Source organism: Pseudopodoces humilis, chromosome 6, assembly GCF_049639895.1.
Source record: "Pseudopodoces humilis isolate 2021_Gansu_Grassland_sample_001 chromosome 6, ASM4963989v1, whole genome shotgun sequence".
NCBI lineage: Eukaryota > Metazoa > Chordata > Aves > Passeriformes > Paridae > Pseudopodoces > Pseudopodoces humilis.
Window position 1 is genome coordinate 51081296 of NC_142205.1, and position 22594 is coordinate 51103889.

The window sequence follows — 22594 nt, forward strand, 5'->3', positions numbered from 1 at the left end:
GCATTTATTGATCAACAGAGATCAAACCAATGAAGCTGTTACCTTCTTTATGACATTTAACCACATTGTAACAACCTCACGGGCAAATGACACCTAAACCCCCTGTGCTGTCCTGAATCAAAATGGGCTGAGACAGCTGAGGGAAGGAGGACACTAGCACTGCCATGATGTTGGGAGCGCAGAAGGGGTCTCGTGGTAGGCTCCAAAAGGCAGCCTCACACACTGGGTAGGAAGAATCTGGAATACTTAGTTGAGTCATGCCTAGGAAAGTCAAGAATCTGTTAGGAAACTGAAAGCCAGAAAACTTCTCTAGACCCATTTCTGCACCTCACATACAACACCAGCTACAGAACTTTCCCTAGAAGCCAGCAGTGCTTTTTGAGCTGGAAACCCAAAGCATGCACATGCTGCTGACAGTGTTTATTCAGGAATCCAGGGGTACGCAAGTGCTCATAAATGAGCAGCTTGTTTCTTGATGCTGAAGCATTTCCTGTAACTGCTCCAATAAAGCAAAAGCTGCCTAAATACAGTCCTGCTTTTCTGATTTAACCCAGTACTGGGCACAGTAAACCCAGGACATACTACTCTCTGGCACAGTACTGAAAGATGGGAAGGAAAAGAATGGTTACAGACTTGCAATGCAGTACTAATGCAAACAGAGACAAGATACCCCTATAGCTACTTCTAACACCTGCTTTACCGAGTCCAAAGCTCTTATCATTTGTCACTTGGAGCTCTCTGACAAACATACTATATATTCACTTGGTTTGAAAATTTTTTAGTTTGTGATTTTTTTGCTACCTAGTTCTTATTCCCTTTATTCCAATCCCTTCATTTGCTTTATGAATCCTAAACCCTGTTAGCACCACAGGTAATAATTTCTGAACAGCATTTGTCTTAAATGATAACTGAGAGCAAAAACTTGTAGAATTACTTCAGCAGGAAGGCACAAGTCTTCAGACTAAGAAAAGTAAGAACAAAACTTAAAGGCAGTACAAATTGTGTTCCTGCAAAACTACCTTCCTCTTTCTGATAAAACAGGCAACAAACTAAAGGACTCAAACCTATTTAGCAGAAACTTTAAAAAACTTAAGAAAACCAACTCTGATTCAGCTTGAGTGGTTAGCTACCTTAAATACTGAAGTGAGGTTATTTCCCAATTCATAATGCCCATTGTTATGCACAATGCTTCCTAGAATTGACACTAATATCACTTAAATATCATTTTGTTTAAGTCTAAACTATTTGCATGCCACTCCTCTCAAGGTGTCAAAAATCTGTATGCTTCTCCCAAAGCACAACAATTACACATTACACTATGCTCATCTTTATCCCCTTACTCTGTAGTAGTAGTAATACTACTACTACTCTGGGTAGTATTTTTCCTCATGAGGAATTCCCTCCTGTGAGGCCTTATCTCCCATATCCAGCCTCCTTCCAAGTCATACAGAAATTTCTCTCAAGGGAATGAGTTCCTGCTGCAGGATAGAGGCTGATTAGGTAATCATCATCAGGGCAAATTGGGACAGGAAAATCTCTACAAAAGCTCATTTTGTGCCCTGGCAATATGTTCCTTGGTAAAGGAATGGAATTCTGGAATGGAATGTAGAATGCAGGAATGGGAAAATTAGGACATGCAATTAAGAAGAAAAAAAAAAAGTACAGCATGAATGAGTGACAGGGGAGGCATTCAGAGTTAGCAGAAACACTAGAGGCACTCCATCCTCTTGATGAGGTCAGGAACCAATCGATGTCAATGACTGTAGTATCCAAAAATCCTGTACTTGCACCCATCTGCCTCCAGTCCACTGCCAGAAGTGTGCCTTACATTTGCAAGGAGGAAGCTGTGGGAGAACACCCCAGCAGTTTGGCCTTCCACAGCAGTAGGAGGTTATGAATTAAAGCATCAACACCAACTGGTTTGCCCTAAAGCCTTCTTTTGACTCCTGTAATCAGAGTTTCCTGTGAGCAATTTCCAGTTATTTCATCCCACACCAACCAGGACAGAGGTATAAACTGATCTGGGCTGTCAACTGCAACAGCAGCAGTTTTCATCAGCTCAGGTATCAAAACAAATTAATGTAATTTTAAGTTTCAATGATCAGCAGTTTCCGTGTTTTAAAGCTGAAGTGGAGATGTGTCAGTGGAAGAAAATACTCCCACAGAGGAGCTACTCTACTGGCCAGAGAGTATCACATTCCCTCTGACATAAGAGGGATGGTGACACTTTTATCCAGAGAGATAGTGCAAGAATTCAAGCCTCCAAGCTTTAAGTGCACACCTCATGAAAAGCATCTTTAGGTTTTCACACTGGATGTGAACTACATTTCTAGACTTTTACACAAAATTTATTCTTTCAGTCAAAAAAAACCTACTCATATGTATTTTGTTCATAAGCTCAATTATTAAACCAGTAGTTCAGAAGTTTTATAAAACTACCCAAAAAAAAAGGACACGCTCTGAGGGTAGTAATCTCTAGCTTAAAAATTATAACATGCAATAATTGTGTACTGCAAAGAGAGAAGGGGAGGGAGCATCTCTACATTTCTAGGGTGAGAGTTAGCACTACTAAAGTACTTGATTTACTGATGGAGTTTGACTGTGTGGTCAAAGGCCTGTTTCTATTTGAGCTCTCTGGATGCCATACAAACATCTCTGCTAGTCAGTTCTCTTACACTAACAATCACTGGCTCATACATCTTTGAGACAAAGTAGAAAGTTGCCCGGGAAAGGTCATTTGGCTCCTCCTTCAAGCAAGTCTGTACTTCTTTCTTCCTGATAACAGTCTGAAGAACCAAAACTGCAGAGTGCTGAACCAAGGTGATGTACATTGACACAAGGTGATATACATTGACACAGGCTGAGCCTTATGCAAGAGTCATCTTATGGAAACAACTTATATGCCCACAATTGCACTTCTCCTTGAGTGTTTTTCTAGTGCTAAGACCTGGGTTCTTAGCATTTACAGGATTGCTATCGATCTGCACAATACCATACTAATTTAACTTACAAATTATGCTCTCAAAGGAGATTCATGTAAGCCCCAGCTACAATGACTTGTGATTCTAGTCAGCTGCCAAAATATGACAGCTGGAAAGTGGAGAGAATAGAATGTATTCATAGCTGACAGAAGCTGTTATTTAATAAGCATTCAGTGGCAGTTTTCACAGCTTAGTATACTGACAGACACATCCTAGCAAGTCAGGCTTCGGCACTTCCAGCCTGTACTGTCCCCAGGTATCTGCCACCACTGTGCCAGCAGACCCAGCTCCCGTGGCCAAGCCTGCTGGGCTGAGAGAACCTCTGCTGCACCAGTCCCCCCTACTATCCCCGCTTAGGGCACTGATGGAGGAAGAGTTTCATCTGTGGAGCTGGCCTTAAGCTCTGTCATGAAAATGCAAGCACAGGTTTTTTCTGCCAACCTTCTTCAGCCAGTGAGTAGCACTGGCAGGGGTGGGGGCCAATTCACATCCAAGAGGATTATTTGGTACTACATGAGCTTATTCCTACCTTTGAGAGTGCCAATATTTGGGGAGGGGGGGCCTTCCTCACACCTCTCGGCGTTAAGAAAAGATTTAAAGACAACAGGAACTCAGGCAGCCAGGTAGGATGCAAGGCTCTCCAACCACTATTGCTGCCTTTGCAAGACTGATCGTGGCCCCTGATGACTATTTACATTACACTTGATCAAGTCATGACACCAACAATCGGTCCCCCACCAAGAACTTGTGCACCATCCCCCAAGGGTTAAATATATCCTGAATATATATTTTGGGGATTGCCTTTTCAATACTAAATGATTGCTAGCATACTACCTTAGACAACGGGTAAAGAACACTCATGGGGCCTAGATTCAAAACACTGTGATTTGATGAGCAGCTGCAGAAAGCAAACAGAAGAACTGTCTGAAATTCAATAAAGGCAAGTGCAGGGTCCTGCACCTGGGGAAGAATAACCCCAGGCAGCAGCACAGGCTGGGGGCTGATCTGCTGGAGAGCAGTTCTGTGGAGAAGGACCTGGGGGTCATGGTGAACACCAAGCTATCCATGTGCCAGCAGTATGCCCTGGGAACCAAGAGAGTCAAGTGGACCCTGAGCTGCACTAGGAAAAACATGAACAGCAAGTCGGAGGAGTGATCCTGTCCCTCTGCCCAGTCCTGATGAGGCACATCTGGAGTTCTGTGTCTGGTTCTGGGCTTCTCAGAACAAGAGAGATGTGGAGCTCCTGGAGCAGGTCCAGCAAAGGGTGATAATGATGATTAAGAGCGCTGGAGCATCTCTCAAACCAGGAAAGGCTGAGGGAGCTGGGCCTGTTCAGCCTCAAGTAGAGATGACCAAGAGGGGACCTCACCAATGTATGAAACTGATGCAAAGGAAGTTCCACATGAATGTGCACAAGTACTTCTCTACTGTGCAGGTGACCAAGGAACTGGAACAGGTTACCCAGAGAGGTTGTGAAGTGTCTCTCACTTCACAAGAACCCTCTGGACCACAATCCAGTCCCTCTGTCCAATGTGCTCTGGGATGACTTCACTTCAGCAGGGAGGTAGGACCAGCTGACACACTGTGGTCCCTTCCAACCTGACCTATTCTATGATTCTATGACTTTATCAAGATTTGATATCTTTGATTTGATTTTTAAAGCTTTACAAGCCTTCCATTTCCCTATCAGTCTAATAAAAGTATGCCCAACCCTACTTCCACAAGCTCTGTGGTTTGTAAATCTCCCCTGATGTTTTGTTTGTTTTTCTTTGATTTTGTCCATCCTTTTAAAGGTATTAGGTAAAGAAAATTAGAACAGCACAGAAAGAATTGTTCAGATACACGTGCAAGTTGAAGACAAACAATTCCATAAATCTGCCACTCCATGTGTTTCACAATGTAATGCAAAATCTAGAACCACAACGAGAAGAGGTAGAAAACACTGGACTCAAAACTACACCTGGCTTGTCATGTATAAGATGGACATTAAAAAGAAAAAATTTTAATAGCAGATGCACTATACACTGTGAGATTGAGCTGCTCTGCCAGGTAGAGGGAGCTTTTGTACACCAAAGCTGCTTTTATTTTTCAAGGATTCTGAACAAAATGTTCTATAGCTCGAGTTTGCACCAAAGTGATATAATTTAGTAACAAAAATATAACTTTATTTACGTCTGCATTTTTTGTATTTACAGCATTTTGCCTTGGCTCCACAGAATTCCTTTTTAAAAATCTCAAATGATATTGTACCAATACAGCATCACACTTAGAGAAAGTTCGATCACTTTCTCCACAGCCTGAACAAATTTTGGGTGCAAGAATAACTAACAAACCAATTACATTCATAAATGCAGAAGCTAAGCAAACGAGGAATCTTACCCTCCTGAAATTCATGCACTCTACGTTAATCCAGGCCTAGCATCTAAATCACTAGTCAGGTCTTCAAAAGAAATATGAAATAATCAGCACAAAATAAAAGTTTCTGTTGCCTTCCCAGGGTTAAGTACTTCACATTGTTCAGTAGAAGCATTTTCCCTTGTCAGGGAAAAAACTAGATACTGTGTTAGATCATTCCTTAATATAGCCCAGGATAAGTCAAACTTCTTTCATATCCAGTTAACATGCAAACCATTTGACCTTTCCAACAGGACTACTAGAGACCTGGCAAGATCCACTTTTTAGCCTATGGGACTTCGCACAAGGCATTATATTTTACTTCAGGGCTTTGCTACAGGCACAGCTGACAGCAGTTGTGAAAGTTCATTCGTTCAAACACTTTCAACTATCTCTTACATTTACCTCTGCTAAGCTTAACTGTTTAAGCTGAAGTTTCCAATAAAAGAGTAACTCAAAATGAGAAAAAAAAAAAAACATAATACTAATCCATAGTGGTAAAATATTATGGACTATTCCACATGAAATGTTCTGGTATACAAGTTTTTGTGCTCTGGCTACTTAGTAGTTTTGGTGTGAAGTACAGTTTTTGGTGCAGCACTTATTAATCTGCTTTAAGGGTGTGTATCATGATATGGTCATTAACTTACAGCATGTTATTTTGTCCCCATACTACCTCTCTACTTGGGATAGCATACCCAAGTGACTACACAAAACTGCACTGATGTCTTGAAGTGACAAAAGATGGAAAGCTACTGTGTGGGAGCCCCACCCAAGTGATTGACAGCATTGAAAGGTGAGTAATGAAAAGCAAATAAATGGGAAGAGGGGAAGGAACCCATTTCAACTCTTATAAGAAAAGATAGTACCTCTCTGCAAATTCAGCTTGAGGACCTCATATAGCAAGGGAACCTGAAGAGGTACTTCTGTCATATTTTCTCTGCTGTCACTGCCCTGAAGACTTGAGTCATTCCAACTCATGTAACACTGGCCTTAGCAGCAGCCTCCATCCCTCCCGTCTCTGTTTTTGAAACAGCCACCTGTAGAAGCAAACAAACTCAACAGAACAATGGGCGGAGGCCAGCTGTATGAGGTTCAACAAGGAAAAGTTCCTGTGCTTGGGTCACAACAACCCCATGAAGTACAACAGGCTTGGGGCAGAGTGGCTGGAAAATGGTCTGGTGGAAAAGGACCTGGGGGTGCTGGCTGACAGCAGCTGAACATGACCTAGCAGTACCCAGGTGGCCAAGAAGGCAAATGGCATCCTGTCAAAAACAGTGTGGCCAGCAGCACCAAGGAAGTGATTGTACCCCTGTACTCATGACTGGTGGGACCACACCTTGAATCCTGTGTTCAGTTTTGGGCTCCTCATTACAAGAAAGACTTTGAGGTGCAGGAGGAGAGTGTCCAGAAAAGGGCAAGGGAGCCGATGAAGGGTCTGGAGCACAGGCCTCATAGGGAGCAGCAGGGGGAGCTTGGGGTGTTTAACCGGGAGGAAAGGGAACTCAGGGGGACCTTATTGCTCTCTACAGCCACCTGAAAGGATGCTGTAGTAAGGTGAGGGTCAGCTTCTCCCAAGAAGCAAGCAGGACAAGAAGAGATGGCCTTAAGTTGTGCCAAGAGAGGTTTACATCAGATATGAAGAAATTCTAAAAGGGTTATTAAGCATTGGAACAGGCTGCCCAAGAAAATGGTTGAGTCACCACCCCTAGAGACATATAAAAGATGTGTAGATGTGGCACTTCAAGACATGGGTTAGTGGTGGACTCGGCAGTGCTGAGTTAGTGGTTGGACTCGACGATCTTGTAGGACTTTTCCAACCTAAATGATTCAATGATTCTATTCCTTATATTTGTTCAAACTAATCTCAGCTTCAATTTTCATTTTTTATGACCACTGGCAGGAAGAATATCACCTTTCCCATATTTCCACTGCCTTAGGCATATGAGAAACAGCTTTCTCTCACACTTTTCCTTATATTGGTAACATATGAAATCTATTCTTTAAAAGTCAAAACAAATAATAATTAAAAAAAAAAACCAACAATGTTATCTCCTGGCTCCGTACCAAAGCCAAACAAACAAACCTTTCAACACCATGTCTCTTCTCACAATGCCTTTTGATTGCCATCGGCCAATGAATAATGAGAAAAACAGTTACACTAAAAATAGCATCTCCAAATGGTGGGGAAGTCGACAGAAGCTGTCAGGCCTCCAGGGTGAGATACTTGCAAGGAAAACATGCCTAATATTTTGCAGTTCCTATTCAATAAATGCTCCTGTCTTTTGGCCTCTGGAAGGACTGCCAATTTTGCATCTGCTCTGAACATCTAATCAGAGTTTATTTTTTCACTACCTCTGTCTTGGAGAAGCAGACACTACAAAAAAATACTTCAGTTTCTCCATCACGAAATATTTAGCTTATATTCCTCATACTGTAACTAAACTGTCACTTATAAGGGAAAAAAGAAGAACCAGCATTTTTTAATGTAAAAAGAATGTGCTCACGCATCACATCAGACATCCCCCAGCTACAAACTTTTGTTCCTTTTCCTCCCAGTACAGCCAGCTTCACCTTTGGTGTAATGACATCAGCAGAGGAACTATTTTTTAAAAATTAGCTTCCCACTCAGTCTGAAGAGGCTGTCTAACAAATAAGGTCATTCTAACAGAATGAGATGGAGACACTTTTCTTATGCCTCTTCTCCCCCATGCCCTCCCTGCTTTCCAAGCCCACACACCAGTGCTGGTCTGTCATTCTTTAAACCACACAGCAGAATAGACAAGGGAAGGAAAAAATATGGTCAGAGGAAACTGCCCTTTTCCCAATTTTCAGCACAAAGATGTTAAACCATAGTGAGAAAAGAGGCAGCCAGGAAATTACAGCCATACCAACAAATCTCTCTTTACATCTTCAGGTTAAGCTGAGGAGCTCTGTAAAGACTGTTTCTTGCAACTACGCAAACTCTGAAGCACTAACGAGCACTCTCAGGACTTTCAGAACACTTGCTCATTTAAACCACTTGTGCAGCTGGGAACTTTGTAATTATCAAAAGGAAAACCTCTGCTCCTTCAGGACTCCGTACACAGAGGATGTCGACTTTGGCACTGGTGGCTCATCTGTCATTCTCAGTATATTTTCAGTAAACCACATCTTGTAAACAACATTAAACAGAACAGAGTAACACTTCTTGCTTGGTATCTTGGCAAATCCTATTCACTTCATAAGCACTGATAGCGCCTGTAAAATACAGCATGTGCTGCCCCAGGAACAGCATCAGCAGGTACATGCTGTGGTGTCTGACAGCATCTCTGACCTGTGCCAGGATGTTACAGAATTACAGAAAGGCTGGGATTAGAAGGGATGTCTGGAAAGCATCTGGTTCAACCCTGCTGCTAAAGCAGGCTAACTTAGGACAGCTAGCACAGAATTGTGTCCAGGTGGGTTTTGAGTATTTCCAGAGAAGGGGCCTCCACAGCCTGTCTCATCAGCCTGTTCCAGTGCTCTGTCACCCTTGAAATAAAGAAGTTTTTCTTCATATTCAGATGCAACTTCCTGTGTTTCAGTTTGTGTCCATTGTCCCTTGTCGTGGGCACAGGCTGTGTCTTCTCTCCAGGTTCAACTCTTGGACTTTCCACAAAAACAGATGCTCCGGTACCCTACTCATCTTCACAGCCCTTTGCTGGACCCCTCCAACATTTTCTTGTCTTGTGCAGAGGAGACATTCCTCTTCCTAACACATTCCAGGATACCACTGGTCTTCTCAGCCACCAAGACACGCTGCTGGCTCACAGAATTTGTTGTTCTCCAGGACCTCCTCTCCTCCTCTCCAGCAGATCAGTCCCCAGCCTGTGCTGGTGCACAGGGTTGTCCTCCCCCAGGTGCAGAACCCTGTATTTATGTTCTGTTGAACCCCAGTATGTTCCTCTGCCCAATGCTCCAGCCTGACCAGATCTCGCTGAATGGCAGCACAGCCTACTGGTGTGTCAGCCACTCTTCCCAGTTTGATACCACCAGCAAACTTGCTGAGGCGACACTATCCCTTCATCAAGGTCACTGATGGAAAGGTCACAGGACTGGACCCAGGATTGACTCTTGGGGAACACCACTGGTTACAGGCCTCTAATTAGACTCTGTGCCATTGCTCACAACTCTGAGTGTTGCCATTCAGCCAGCTCCCAGTCCACCTCAGCTGCAGCAGTGGAATGCATCTTCAGCTGCACTTTGTGCAAACCATCACAACTCAGTGACAAATCAACCCATCACTGCAATGCCAGCAGCTGCCAGTTAGGATTTAGTTAGGAGCTCTCAGTAGCTTCCAGGATGAAGCATAAAGTTACTGACACAATTATCACTGGCCAAGCTAGCAGTTCTAATGTTTCCCTCCTATTCACATACTTGATTCAAAAACAATTTCCACAGCCCTCCATTTAAAAAAAACTTATTTCATACTTACACAAAGCTTGATTTTACTGGAAATGACACACACAGCTTAATAAAATAATTCACACAAAACACAAGGGCAAGAGTCTCAGCCAGACTCTAGTCAAAGTTGATATGCTCCAGGTCCACTCAAAACATCATTTTCCTTTATTGTCTTCTCACTGTTTTCACACATATTAATGACTTCCCAATACCAGCATAAAGAACACCAGGATGCTCATGTGGGACAAATACTGAGCACCTGATGTGCTGTACTTGCATTTCCTACTTCATCCCAAGATAGGCTGCTCTTCCATCTACTCCTTGAGTGTACTTCTTGCCAACAGACTTATTATCACGAGTCTTCTGTCAACTACAAGCTTGCAACTTTAACACAGAAAAACATACTTGTAACAGTTGAAATAATGAAAATTTAAAAAGTGCAAAACCAAGCAGTTATTTCTAAGGCAGGAGTGGCGTTCATTTGTTTTGGGTATTTTGAAGAAAAAAAGTGATCAGTGAAGCAGAAAGAAGCTGGCAGTGTGGGAAACACACTGAAAGAAGCTGCAGTAGAAAAACAGAACTGTCAGGTCAAGCATTTCAACATGACTGTATTCTTTTTTAATTCCTACAGCAAGAGAAAAACAAATAGTGAAACATCTTCTGAAAGACAAGAGCTAAACTTGTCACCAGGATTCAACAAAAAAGTATCTTTTAAATACAGGTAAATATCCAATGTGTTTGCATTAGGTGAGAGGGTATCTATTGCCTACAGACTACATTACTCTTCAAACTATAGCTTTGCTTGAGTATTTCTTTGTTTCTAGCAGAAAATATTGCCATAAAGCAGAGAGAAGTACCTTTTAGAGACCACATCACAAAAATTTTGATCAACTACTAACATGACAAGCACACATCTGGAACAAGTATCCAAACTTCCCACGGGTCATCCCAACATAATGAATACATCATCGATACCAAACACCATTTATTTTAATCTGCAGAGTACAGCAGTTTTGACAGTTCTAATGTTAGTCACGCTTACTGAGATTTTTCTGGTTTTGTTAATGAAGCATGGGGAACTAACAAACTCCTCAAAAAGTAAAGCAAATATAAAGTTAATTCAAAGTTTAAAGACGTATGGATAGTTTTAAAAGCTACTGTGTTGCACCTAAATAACACAGATGATACTGTAGATATGATTAACCCCAAATTCTGTTAATACAGAATTCAGCATGCCCGAGAGTCACTTCATGAAACCAACCTAGCAGTATATTGGGGTACTTTATTTCCAAAACTGCATTTGTTCCTTACATTGAATGAGAATAAACTCTTGCACAAACAAATCTTATTCTCATCTCCTCTAAATCTCCCTGTTTTGTTTTTTTCTTTTGCATCATAGTATAGGTCTTGAAGGAATAAGGACATCAGCTGTTCCTTTAATTAATGTAAACTACCATAAGGAAACAGTAAGAACAGCAACTCAGAATAATCTAAGTTTGCACACCTGGGCTCTATCAATGTCTGTATTCTTCACTGCAGGCTAACTGCTCACAGTCTGCAAAATGCCACCTCAGAATTAACTACCTGGAAGCTCTACACTACACTTACATGTGGCAGCCTGAGCCACTTTAACACTTGGCTGTTAATAATCCTCAACCCACCCTTTATCCCTTATTACTTCAGAGCAACTTCCTTCCCACGGGCCCTTGCTTCATGGGAACCATACCACCCATCACACTCCCACCGCTGTTCCTGCCCTGCTTCAGCTTCCCAGCGTTAAATTCCTGACCTGTGCAACAGCACTCTGCAGGGCCCAGACAAGTGAGCAGGCAGGGAGGAAGACTGGGAAAAGTCACCCTGTTGAAGTCCAGCCAGATAAAAGTTCACGTACCAAGTTCCGCATGCATTTGTGTTGTCCGGACTTATACATGAAATGTACATATGCTGTGTATGTATGTGTACATAACCATGTGCACGTATGGTCTATAGTTACACTGATAAATGTAATAACCATCACATCACAGCAACCCCAATATCACATTTATTGCTTCCCATGAAATGTGTACAGCTGTATAATTAAACATAGCAACTTTACAGCACTCAGCTATATAAAGAGACTGATATAACCCTTCAATAACACTTGCTATTGGTTATGAAATTCAGACTAGTCTGCAATATACTAATTTATGAAAAATCAAATACAACCCCTGCACTAACGTTAACCTCATTTCAACCTAGTTATGAGTATTACATAGTATGAGTTTTAACTTGTTTTACCCTACAGAGGCAACAAGGAATACACCCATTTAAACTGTATCCAGTACAAACTCAAGTGACTTAGTAAAACCTTCTTCAAGGAGCTGTGAGATTGTAATTTGTTCAAATCACTAGTGAAGAGATTAACTTTTCAGATAAACAGCTTTAGAAAGCAGTGTATTCTCTGTGTTTCATAAACTACACTTTATTTAAACTTAATTTCAATGAGTTTAAACTAAAGCAGGAAATTAGCCCTCAGCAGCCCAGCATTCATCTTCAGCATCTACAGGACAAATTAAAAACAAAACAAAACCAAAGAGTCTCCTTGCCAAGGAACATAATTATGCTGTCTCATTACTGTTTTGCTAAAATAATTTAATTAGCAGCCCTCAGATACAGGAAGGAATTTATGCTACATCAGGAAAAGAAGGGCTTGGGGGGTGAATTGTACACACTGTTCTAGCATACCAGGAACATGGGTATTGAATTCTTCTGGTAAAAACTATTGGCCCAAAGCTGGATTGGCATACCAGAACTAAGCTTTTTTTTTTTTTTTCCCCTTTTAATCCAAAGGAGGGGGGGGGGGGAAAAAGGCACTAGGCAGTCTAATACTTGCAGTCTAATAATTGCATACCCTTAACTGCAAGTAGGAAGACACAGCATAGATGAGGAGCTGTGCTGAGGTGGAGATTGTGCTTCCCTGCCCATGCACAAATTAAAGCTCCGAAACCACACCAGCCCCCATCTTTCATTATGTTCTGCTCTTGTGGGCACTGACATTTGTCACTAGGGAATCCCATAACTGAGGCTCTAATAGGCAGCTCTTCAGGTCAATTCCTCCAGGCTACTCTGTGCGACAGCACATTTGATTCCTGCAATAAAGTTGTAGTCTGGGCTAATTCCAATGTTTCCTCTTTTAGATGGGAAGCCTGCTTACAGCAGGACTGCACTGTAGATCTCCAGGATAACAGAGGCATCTACAAAAAAAGTATTACCCTTCCCTGAAGTTGGTTGTTTCACATGGCTTACTGCCTATAGTGCTTAACTGCTCGTCAGGTCAGTATCACAAACAAGAACCCTGTGCCTTTGCAAATCCTTGTCATGAAAGCCCTTGTACCATCAAATCAGCAGAGTGCCATCCACATCCTCAGTTCAAATTTCTCTTTAGTGTACAAGTAACCAGCTACTGAACAAGAAACCAAAATACAGTTCAGCTTTACAGTCCCTGGAATCCAGGAATAAACTGCTTTTCAACCCCTTCTTGTCTCAGATATTAACTGTCCTAGTCAGCACACAGGCATATCTACAGCTCTCCTGTCTATTTCAGCCATATAAAAATAATTTTTCAGAGCTAAACTGTACTTTCTTTTCACCAGCATAATCCGCCAGTGGATAATATAAGCCAAGACTAAATGAACTGGAAGGGTTTGAAACACTAGTTAAGATCAGCTAAAAATATCACCATGATGCATAAACCCAAATAGAAACCTGCTCCATCTCCCAGGGCAGTATCAATTCTGCCATCCCAACAGGTGTACAAAATAATTCATCTTTGTCAGTAAACTCCATGAAAATGCAGGAGGGAGAGGAGAGCTGTTGACAGAGGAAGGGCCATTCGTATATAAATTATTCCACATGGCTAATCAGATTTAAAGGTGTCAGGGTGCAGAGCCATCAAAAGCCAGTCCCTTCACCCAGAGATTTCCAGTGATCCTAGAAATTCAATACTGCAATGTTTGTCACTATATTTTATGTGCAAAGTACTTCAGCTATCTGAAAACGGCTTTGAAAATTCAGCCCACACTGAAAGACAAGCCTTCCCTGAAAACACAGTTGTAAAGTGGGAAACTAGTTAGACAGTGCTGGGTACAAAGAGCATATTTGTTTTGACTTAGTTCCTCAAATCCTTTGAACACCAGTTCAGAGCACACACTCTATAAAACACTCATGAGAAACTGGCACGTTAACTCAGGCACATATTGATGAACTCCTATTTACACCTACTGTCATTTAAGTACCTTTTTATTACAAATGGTAGGATTTATAATAACAGACACCACAAGATCCTCAAGCAGCTAAGAGCTGCTGAATAAACAAGGGTAACACGAGTGATTTTTCCCAACTGCTTCCCATCTGAAATGCACAGGCTCAGCCCAGTAAAGTAAATTGCTTGTTTCCTGTCAGCCTCCAACCTCTGCATTTCTATTTTCTGGATGGGAGCAGGGAAGGAAATTTGAGGGTAATTTCTTTCCTTATATGAATAAACAAATGCAGATAAAACAACCATTTCAAATTAACAAGTCCTCCCCAAGCTAATTTTCTCGAAGCCTTCACACAAAGATTTATCTTCCCCTCTCTATCCCTCCCTCCCCGACCCCCAACAGTCCACCATGGGCAAGCTGAGCTCCAGTGTCTGTAATTAATGGCTTTGTCTGAAGGTTGTGGGTTGGCCACAGCATAACCCACATGCAGGAAAAGAAGCAAATGCACTTACTCGAGAGATAGACAGAGGCACATTGAAATCCTTGCCTCCTTGAAGCCTGAATCCCCAGGGAGCTGGCCCGACCAAAGACACGCTGTAGTTGCTCATGATGTTTAGTATTCAAGGACCAAATCCAAAGAACTGATGCCTGCAGAAGAGGATTAGAGTTTTAATTTAAATATGATAAAAACAAAAGGCACTGTCTGCAATTCTGAAAGCCTTCTTTCTTTGGCTGTATTCCCCTCCCGCCAAAACAGCCAAAAACCCCACACCAGGTCTGCCATGACTTGTGCTTTTATTCCTCTTACGTTGTTTCCCTCCGTAGCTTAAGAAACAGAACCTGGAGAACCGCTGCTGCTGCTAAAATGTTTGACAACTACTTTTTACTAACAAAACACTGTGTGGGGCAGGGGGTCAATACTGAGACAAGCATGAATTGATAGCATCCCTTAAACCAAAGTATGGAAGACATTAGCACTACTGGCACATTCATTTCTAAGAAAATTAATATCATATGCTGCCATGTCATCAGTTTAAAGCTTATTTCTAAACACAACAATGTCAAAGCATCACAACTTTGCAGTTAATCAGAAGAAAATAAAATCCCTGTGACTTTATTTTTATAGCATAGCTTCATAGTGGCAGAACAATGTCACAGATGAGACAGGTATCAAAACCAACCCTCAAAATAAAAACTGTAAACTAAAGCAAAATATCCACAGTCACAATTTAACGCTAAGGAAGCAAAACCCAAGCAACCCCTTCTCCACAAACGTGGCCAACAAATTACCTTTAAAAGGCAACTGAGATATTTAAGTGCTGCTCAGCGTCAAAGATAAGGGCTTCAGTTCCACCTCAGATAAGTAATGTTACAATGACATCTTAGGTTGTGGATGCTGTCTATTTTTGTATAGTCGAAGCCCGGCAGGAGCACACCAGGGCGGGCTGGTGTAAGACTACACCGGGGCACAGCCAGATTCCATACTCATATAGGGACATTTAAGGTGGACCTTCAGCTAAGCAGCAGCAGGCGGCTGCAAACCCCACCAAACTCTGAAAAGCCCGGTTTTAGCTGCTCGTACACTGCAGGGGAGCCACGTTAGTTTCTCAGAGGCAGTGGGTTTTTCCAAATGCAGCCCACCCAAAAGGAGCATGAGAGCAGGGCTGCTGCAATCGATGCAAGGATGTCACTCCCCAAGAGAGCCATCCACAATGCACATTTCTGGGTTCACCTCCCAAAGCAGCAGAGATCCACTACTCAGACTTTTTTTCTAAATCAAACTATGACCTTCATTCACACCGACGGCCACTCAGATAACCAGAGCACGGCTACTGGCATTAGGCAGCACAAGATATATATATATTAGGAAGCAAAATTTGTAGCTTGTATCAGAGGTGCCTGGTTAAATGGGCCATTCCCAACCCACCACCGCCTGTTGGCATCCAGCAAAGGGGCAGCTCTGACCCCAGATGCTGACTCAACCCACCCTTAAAAACCCCGACGAGCACCAATGTACAGAAGGGGAAACACACAAGACTGAGCTCTCCTCTAGCTAAAGAGGAAGAAAAGTCTCCGCCAAGTTTGAGCTAGGATTCTTAGGAGGCTTGCTCACCACTAAAGCGAGAACTAAGCTGTTTAATTGCCCTGTGCACAGAATTCTTTCAAAAAGAGGATCTGAATTAGTCACAGATTTCTTTCTACATAAAAAGACTCACTCCTGCTAAATGAAATCCATTGCAGTGACAGGTCAATGTAAATTATGAGACTGCAGGGAAGCAAGCTACATGTAGCGATCAGCACCCTGTGCAGCTGTTTCACACAGGTGAGCAGGCTTTACCTGGCAATTGAAACTAAAGTACCTGTGTAGCTTTCTTATTTTTATTTTTTTTAACTGAGAATCAGCTAGTTACAATTATAGACTCAGGAAAAAGAATGATTTCTATTAGGAATTGATACCATTCTTTTTCATTTGTAGCAAGTAGAAATAGGAGGGAAGAAAGTGCAAGCTGAAATACCGTGCATCCCACTCAACATCATTCATCTTTCCTTTGTCACCCCCTTAATTCCAGTATATCTGCATCTCTAGCCTGACAGATACACTAGGAAGGAACGGCAAACAAAGAAGACCGATTCCAAGTTTTCTTTAACAAATTTCTTAAAATGTGCCAGAGCAACAGCTAAAGGAAAACACCGCAAACCACCAACCTCGCTTCATGTGGGGAGCACTGTGCTGATAAATCAGCTAAGGGTGAAATTGTGCAACTTTCCTTCAGACGATCAAACGCTTGGTGGACCTGCGTCCGGACGGGGGAATTTCAAATCCCCGGCAGAGCTCCGGTCCGCACCGCCCCGGCCCCGCAGCACCAGCGGGGCCTTCCTGCCCCGGGACGGCCGTGCCGGAGGGAGCGGCGCGGGCAGCGCCAGCACCAGCCCCCGTACACCCCAGCACGCCCCTCTGCTCATCTCCCCGGGACGAGGAGCCAGCCCCACGGCCACCGCAGGCTGGAGACCAGACAGCCCCCACCCCCCCAGGGGCGCTCGGTCTCGGCTCCAGGCGCTCCCACAGCCCCAGCCGCTCCAGAGGCACCCGGCGTGCAGCCCCGCGGGTGCCACAAAGGGAGAGAGGCACCCCAGAGCCCCGAGCAGCCCTACGGACAGGGCAGAGCTCGGCTGAGGGCGAGGAGCCCCGCAGGTGTCCCGCAGCCCGGGCTCGCTGAGGCGCTGCCCCGGGGCCGGGCCGGGCCGCGCCCACGCCGCACCCCGGCACCCCGGCCGGGCGCCCCGCCACCACCACAAGCTGAGCGCCCCGCTTACAGAAGTTAAATGAAAATAAGCACCGAGCAGCTTTACAAACAGCGCACAGCCTACTGACTTTTTACCTAACTCCCCCCACGGTGTTTTTTCTGCTCGCTTTCTGCCGCCCCGGCACTCACCCGGCGGTGCGGCACAGCGCGGAGAGGCGAGGACACCGCGGCGCGTCTGTGAGGCGGCAGCTCCGTCCCCCCGCTCTTGTTTTCACTTCCGTCTCCCGCCGCTCCTCCCCTGGTCCGGCCCGGCCCGGCCCAGCCCTGCCGCCACGGGACGGGGCTGCGGAGCGGGGCAGGGGCCGGAAAGCCCACGCCGTGCCCAGGTTTGCTGCGTTGTTTGATTTGTTTCGGTTTTAACAGGGGAGCGCTCGCTTTCAGCCCGCTTGGATTTACGCACACGCAGCTGCGGGCGCACCTGTGAAGCGCAAGGGCGAGCGGCAAGGGGCCGCTCCCCGTGTGCCCGCCCTGAGGGAAGGGGCTGCGGTGCCGGGCAGCGATGGGGGGAAGCGGCGGGGGCAGCCTGAGGCCGAGCAGGAGACCCTACGGAAAGAGGGAGTTTGGTTGGTTTAATGTGGAGTAGCGTGAGGAATGACGGGGATGTACTCGCCCCCTGAGGACATCAAAGTGGGGGAACGGCGGCGAGGCAGAAGAGCTGTTGGAGCTAACAAAAGGCTGGCACAAGAACAAACAGGTAGAGAGTAACCATGCATAAGTTCAGCTCCGAAATTGGAAGGGATCCGCCAGAAATTAAGGTCTCTGGCACAGCCTCGCTGTAGGAGTGGGTGCATGGAATGAACCAGGCTCTAAGTGATGCTTGATCGGATTGTTATTGGACTAATTCTTTAGCACGGAGACTGTCCAGCTGGGAATCCGTGGAGCGGAGCAGGCTGGCCGGGAGAGCCCTGCTGGGCCTGCCAGCGCCAGCCACTGCCTTGGGAGAGGCAGGAACAGGGCAAAGATGAAACAGCAGCACTTCGGAATCACTTTCAGCTGCACCTCACAGCTTGGTGAGGCTTGAGGTGCCTGCCAAACTTCACGTGTGACAAGTCATTACATGTAAAAATGGCTGTGAAACAAATGTCCATCTAGTTAACAGTACCATTATCTGTACGATTCAAAGGATTTTAGTACCATCCTCAAGCATGGGTTTACTGTGGAGAAGGAACGTAGAAAAAAGCTTTAAATTCTTATCACCATCCAACGCAACACACAGTCCTCATAATGGACAGCCCTGCCTCACCCCTCTGGCCACAGAGCACTGTCCCTTGCTTTTATTGTCACCTGCACAGCCTTGAGCCTGATTTTGGCCCTTCTGTGCCCATTGCCCTCAGGCTGGAGCTGATGCTGGGTTACAAGACCCCTTGCCCTAGGTGCCTGAGTGTGCATGAAACTAGGGCCTCTCCAGTCCTCTAAGCCCTGGCTCAGTGAACCTTAACAAGGGTATTTTAACACTGTCCCACTGAGCTGCGTGTCTTCTCACTTGCCATAACTAGGACAAGTGCACTTCAAACAGCATCTCAAAAAGAAAAGCTTCTAAACCTCCCACTGCTGTAGCCAAACCACTGTTTCAGAAATCTTCCTTCCTTAGCCTGCTCTTTTCCTATTAAGTCTCTCCAGTCAGGCAAAACTAAAAATCCCTGTTACACAAACTCTCACAGGATTTTAATTCATGGAAGTAAAAATTACCCAACAGAGGGATTTTTCATTGTGTCACAAGGGCTGTAGGTCACTCTCAAGCTCTTTCATTTATTAGAGTAGAAAAAGCTCCAGGACCCCACTCCCCGGTGTGACTCACGTGATATCTCCAGTGTCAGCACGTCCCTGTGCTGACTGCTTGGGTAGCAATCGGCTCTCAGCTCACCAGAGCACACAGCCTTTGGTCCTGCCTGCTTTTGCACTTTGCCGTGTTAGTGAAAAACATCCTTTTCCACTTCAGTTCTCCCAAAGCCTTCAGCTTTTCCTGTCGGGGAAATAGCTTGCACATGCAGCATCTCAAGACAGCATTACATTAATTCACCATGACTGAAGAGGAACATGCAGAGAGACTTTTGCTGGTTGGTGTTGCAGCAGGTTTCAGCCCTGGCGAGCCTGCATGCAATCTGCACCATACCCACCCATTGCAGCAAGGCCAGTGCCACTCCCAGCTCTAAGCTGGCAGTCTCGTCTTTTTCCATCATCACTGCGCTGTGGCATGATCGGTTCGTAACAAATGAATCTGTTTTCCTTTGCCTCCAGAGACAGGGCACAGAAATAGAGGCAACTCATTAGCTCGAGATAGCTCCATTCTTGGTCACTTTTCAAATATTCTCTTTGAAAAAAAAAGCTTTTCATCAAAGATGAATAGCGAAATCAGAGATAGCAAGTTGAGCAAGAAACCTCAGCAGCAGCTTGAACTGTGGCCTGCCTGTTCTTCCTGCCACTACCGGATTTTAGACAGAACTTGCATTTTTCCCTCTGAACAAGGAAGGAAGGAGTCTAGAAATTAATTAAACGCAGTAGTCAGCTAGCCAGGCAGATACAGCCTATCTCAGAATTACTCAAGCACTTAAGTCTCGTTTAAATGCCAATGAAATAAATGCCTTAGGTGCTGGATAATGGGCACTGCAAAACTGACAGAGAACATCACCTGCGGTGTTAAAGTACAAAAAGAAATCTGTAAATGGAAAAAGTAGCCCATAAATTATGAACAGATTAACAATGCACAGTCAAATTATTCTTAATTAAGTAGCACTTAATGTAACATTACCTTTCTGTGTGCTAAGGCATTGAACAAGTTGTGCTTTTACTGCACAGCTACTTTCACTTTTGCTTTTCTTCGAAAGGTAAATCTAGTGTAAATATTTACACTCAGCATATAACTCGTGTTCAGCTCAAAGTAATTCTCTCTCTAAAGAGGTTAATGTGAATATCATCTAGAGCATAACAGCTTATTTCTATTTCCAGATAGCTCTGTGGCCAAAAAATACAATAAATTAGATAATTTCTATGTGTTTCTGAGAAGCAGGGGCTGCAGTCAGCTTTTGATAGGGCAAGCTGTTACACTTTGGTCACAGTGAAGCCCAACCCACCTAGAACTGGTATGACAGAAAAGCTTTTATTTTTATGTTTGTTTGGTATTTTGTGGTTTTGTTGTTTGTTTGGTTTGTTCTGTTTTTCTTTTTCCTGTCCCTGTTTTGGAAAGATACCCAGTGCTGAATTGCATCCTCTCTCATACATCCTGTCCACCACAGTAAGTCCAGTTAGCCCAAAGACTTCTGGCATGGGGGGAGCCATGTGGCTGGGCAGGGGTTCAGGATCCAGCCAGCTGGGCATCTGCACCCACACAATTCACTTTGGAACAGCTTTGTCAGCCAAAAAAACCCTCATGGTCAAGTTTTCTCTTACTTGTCACCTTTTTTTCTCTCCTCTTAGAGCCCTGTTCTCCCCCAGCTGTGCTGGCCATCTTCACTTGTCATCAACCTATTGTCTCACTGAGCATATTTTCTTGTGTTACTTCTTCTGTAGCTGTGTCCTCCTGACAGCAGTTTGCGTCCCATCTCAGAGATCAAGACAGATTTTAAACCTGCAGTTTTCATCAGATTGAAAAGTTAACAGTGTTGGTGTTCCCACTCTAGCCCTTGTATAAACAGATTTCTTAATTTTTTTTTTTTCTGATTTCTTTTTATTTTAGCTAATCAAGCCTTCATTAGTTTTTCTTTATTGGTGCTTTTCTTTGTAAAGAGAAAGTAATATTTACTAATAAAATACTCCTTATTTACAGTGTCTCTACAATCTTGCTAAATTGTGTAAACAGAGGAAACTTATGTTAATACCGGACTCCTTTGTAGTGACTGAGCAGACACATTGGAGCCTGGTCATTCCTAGTTCCTAAGCTAGGAATATCTGTTTCGTTCCCTCCTCCTCAGGTAAAAGAAGGACCACCAATGTGGATGCCACAGCCCATGCCACAGGTTAAACATTTCTAGCTTGTGGCTCCAAACCAATGAAACAGAAACTAAACCTCTTCATTCCAGGAAACACAATTAACCTTTTCAGAAGCTTAAGGTTATCTCCTTATCACATTAAACATGGCCCATTTTAGGGACTGAAATCAATCTGAAGCTTCTCAGAACGTCACAGCCTGAACAGCTTCATCCTTAGCCCTGCTGTGAGGCATTAGCCTCATTTTACAGATGGTGACCAGAGGCAATAAACATTTATACATGCAAGGAATCGACTGTCAAGGAATTGAAACCAGTTCTTCCAAATTCCTTCACAGCTACTAACAACTAACTACTGGATTACTCTACCCCAGGCTGACATAGCTCTCCCAAATAGAGCAATACATGGGAAGAAAAAAAGGAGGGGAAAAAAAAAATCAGACTTCATATTTACCATTTTTGACAGAGTCAAGCAAGTTATGGGAATAATGCTTTCAGTTATCCCTGTTCTTAGCTCTTGAAGCAAGCTGCCCGCCTTCATTTCCTTTTCCTTAATGGCAAGGAACGGTTAATGCAGAAACCTGTGGCTTGGTGTGGTTTAATTACAGTCCATCAGCTGTGCAGGAAGGGCTTGCTGAGTGATGTCTTTGAGCTATGTTTGAGATCCACCATGAATACCAATTAAGTGGGGTTTGGCAGGTAAACAGCCAAACTTTCAGAGTGATCCTTGCACTCCTGGATCAGGAGGATCCTGATGCAATTATTAATATTTATATTAATTTGCCTTGGGAGAGGAGGTGCAGCTTTGCCTGTGGACTTGTGCATGATAGATTGCCTTGGCGAGGGAGGGAGCGGCTGCAAGCTGCAGCAAGAAGAGCCTGGCAGGTCGGGAGCAGCCTGGCACAGGGGTTTGGACAGAGGGCACAGCAGGGGAGCAGGCAGCTCCTCTGCTTTATTCCTACCAGCACCACTCACTCACAAAAGCACAGGCTTTTTATAGGGTCTGTTCTGCTGTTCAGCCTGGGCACTCAGCAGATGCAGTTTGGGGCTCCATCACCACAACCCCACATCATGCTCAAGTCAAAGCCTTTCAGCCAGTTCACACAACTGAACCAGTACAAAAATGAACATAGTCCAAGCTAGTGACATCCCACTGTATCAACAGGTCTTGCAATACCTTTACAAGTGTTTGTAAATAAACTAAGGGTAAAAAAATGCAACTTATCTTTCCTGTTGTGTTGACTTAACTGCCCTGGATTTTATGACTGCTTAAGTAAAGCTGTACAAAAGCCTGTGCATACAGACAAAGATCTCTAGGCCTTTGTAAC

The 22594-nt window shown here is 44.0% G+C and overlaps 1 protein-coding gene across 10 annotated transcripts in view; it reads right to left on the reverse strand.

Moving 5' to 3' along the window:
- PDLIM5 (PDZ and LIM domain 5) overlaps window positions 1-17624 on the reverse strand; it is a 123026-nt gene extending 105402 nt beyond the window's left edge. For 3 of the 10 annotated variants that reach the window (XM_088056768.1, XM_088056766.1, XM_088056761.1), the window contains exons 1-2: window positions 17473-17624; window positions 14551-14686 (exon numbers count right to left, since the gene is read on the reverse strand). In XM_088056768.1, the coding sequence (XP_087912894.1) occupies window positions 14551-14646 (96 nt within the window). In that variant the 5' untranslated portion in view covers window positions 14647-14686; window positions 17473-17624. The other 7 variants (XM_088056769.1, XM_088056767.1, XM_088056770.1 and 4 more) reach the window with 6 other exon arrangements.
- Window positions 17625-22594: the final 4970 nt, after the last annotated feature.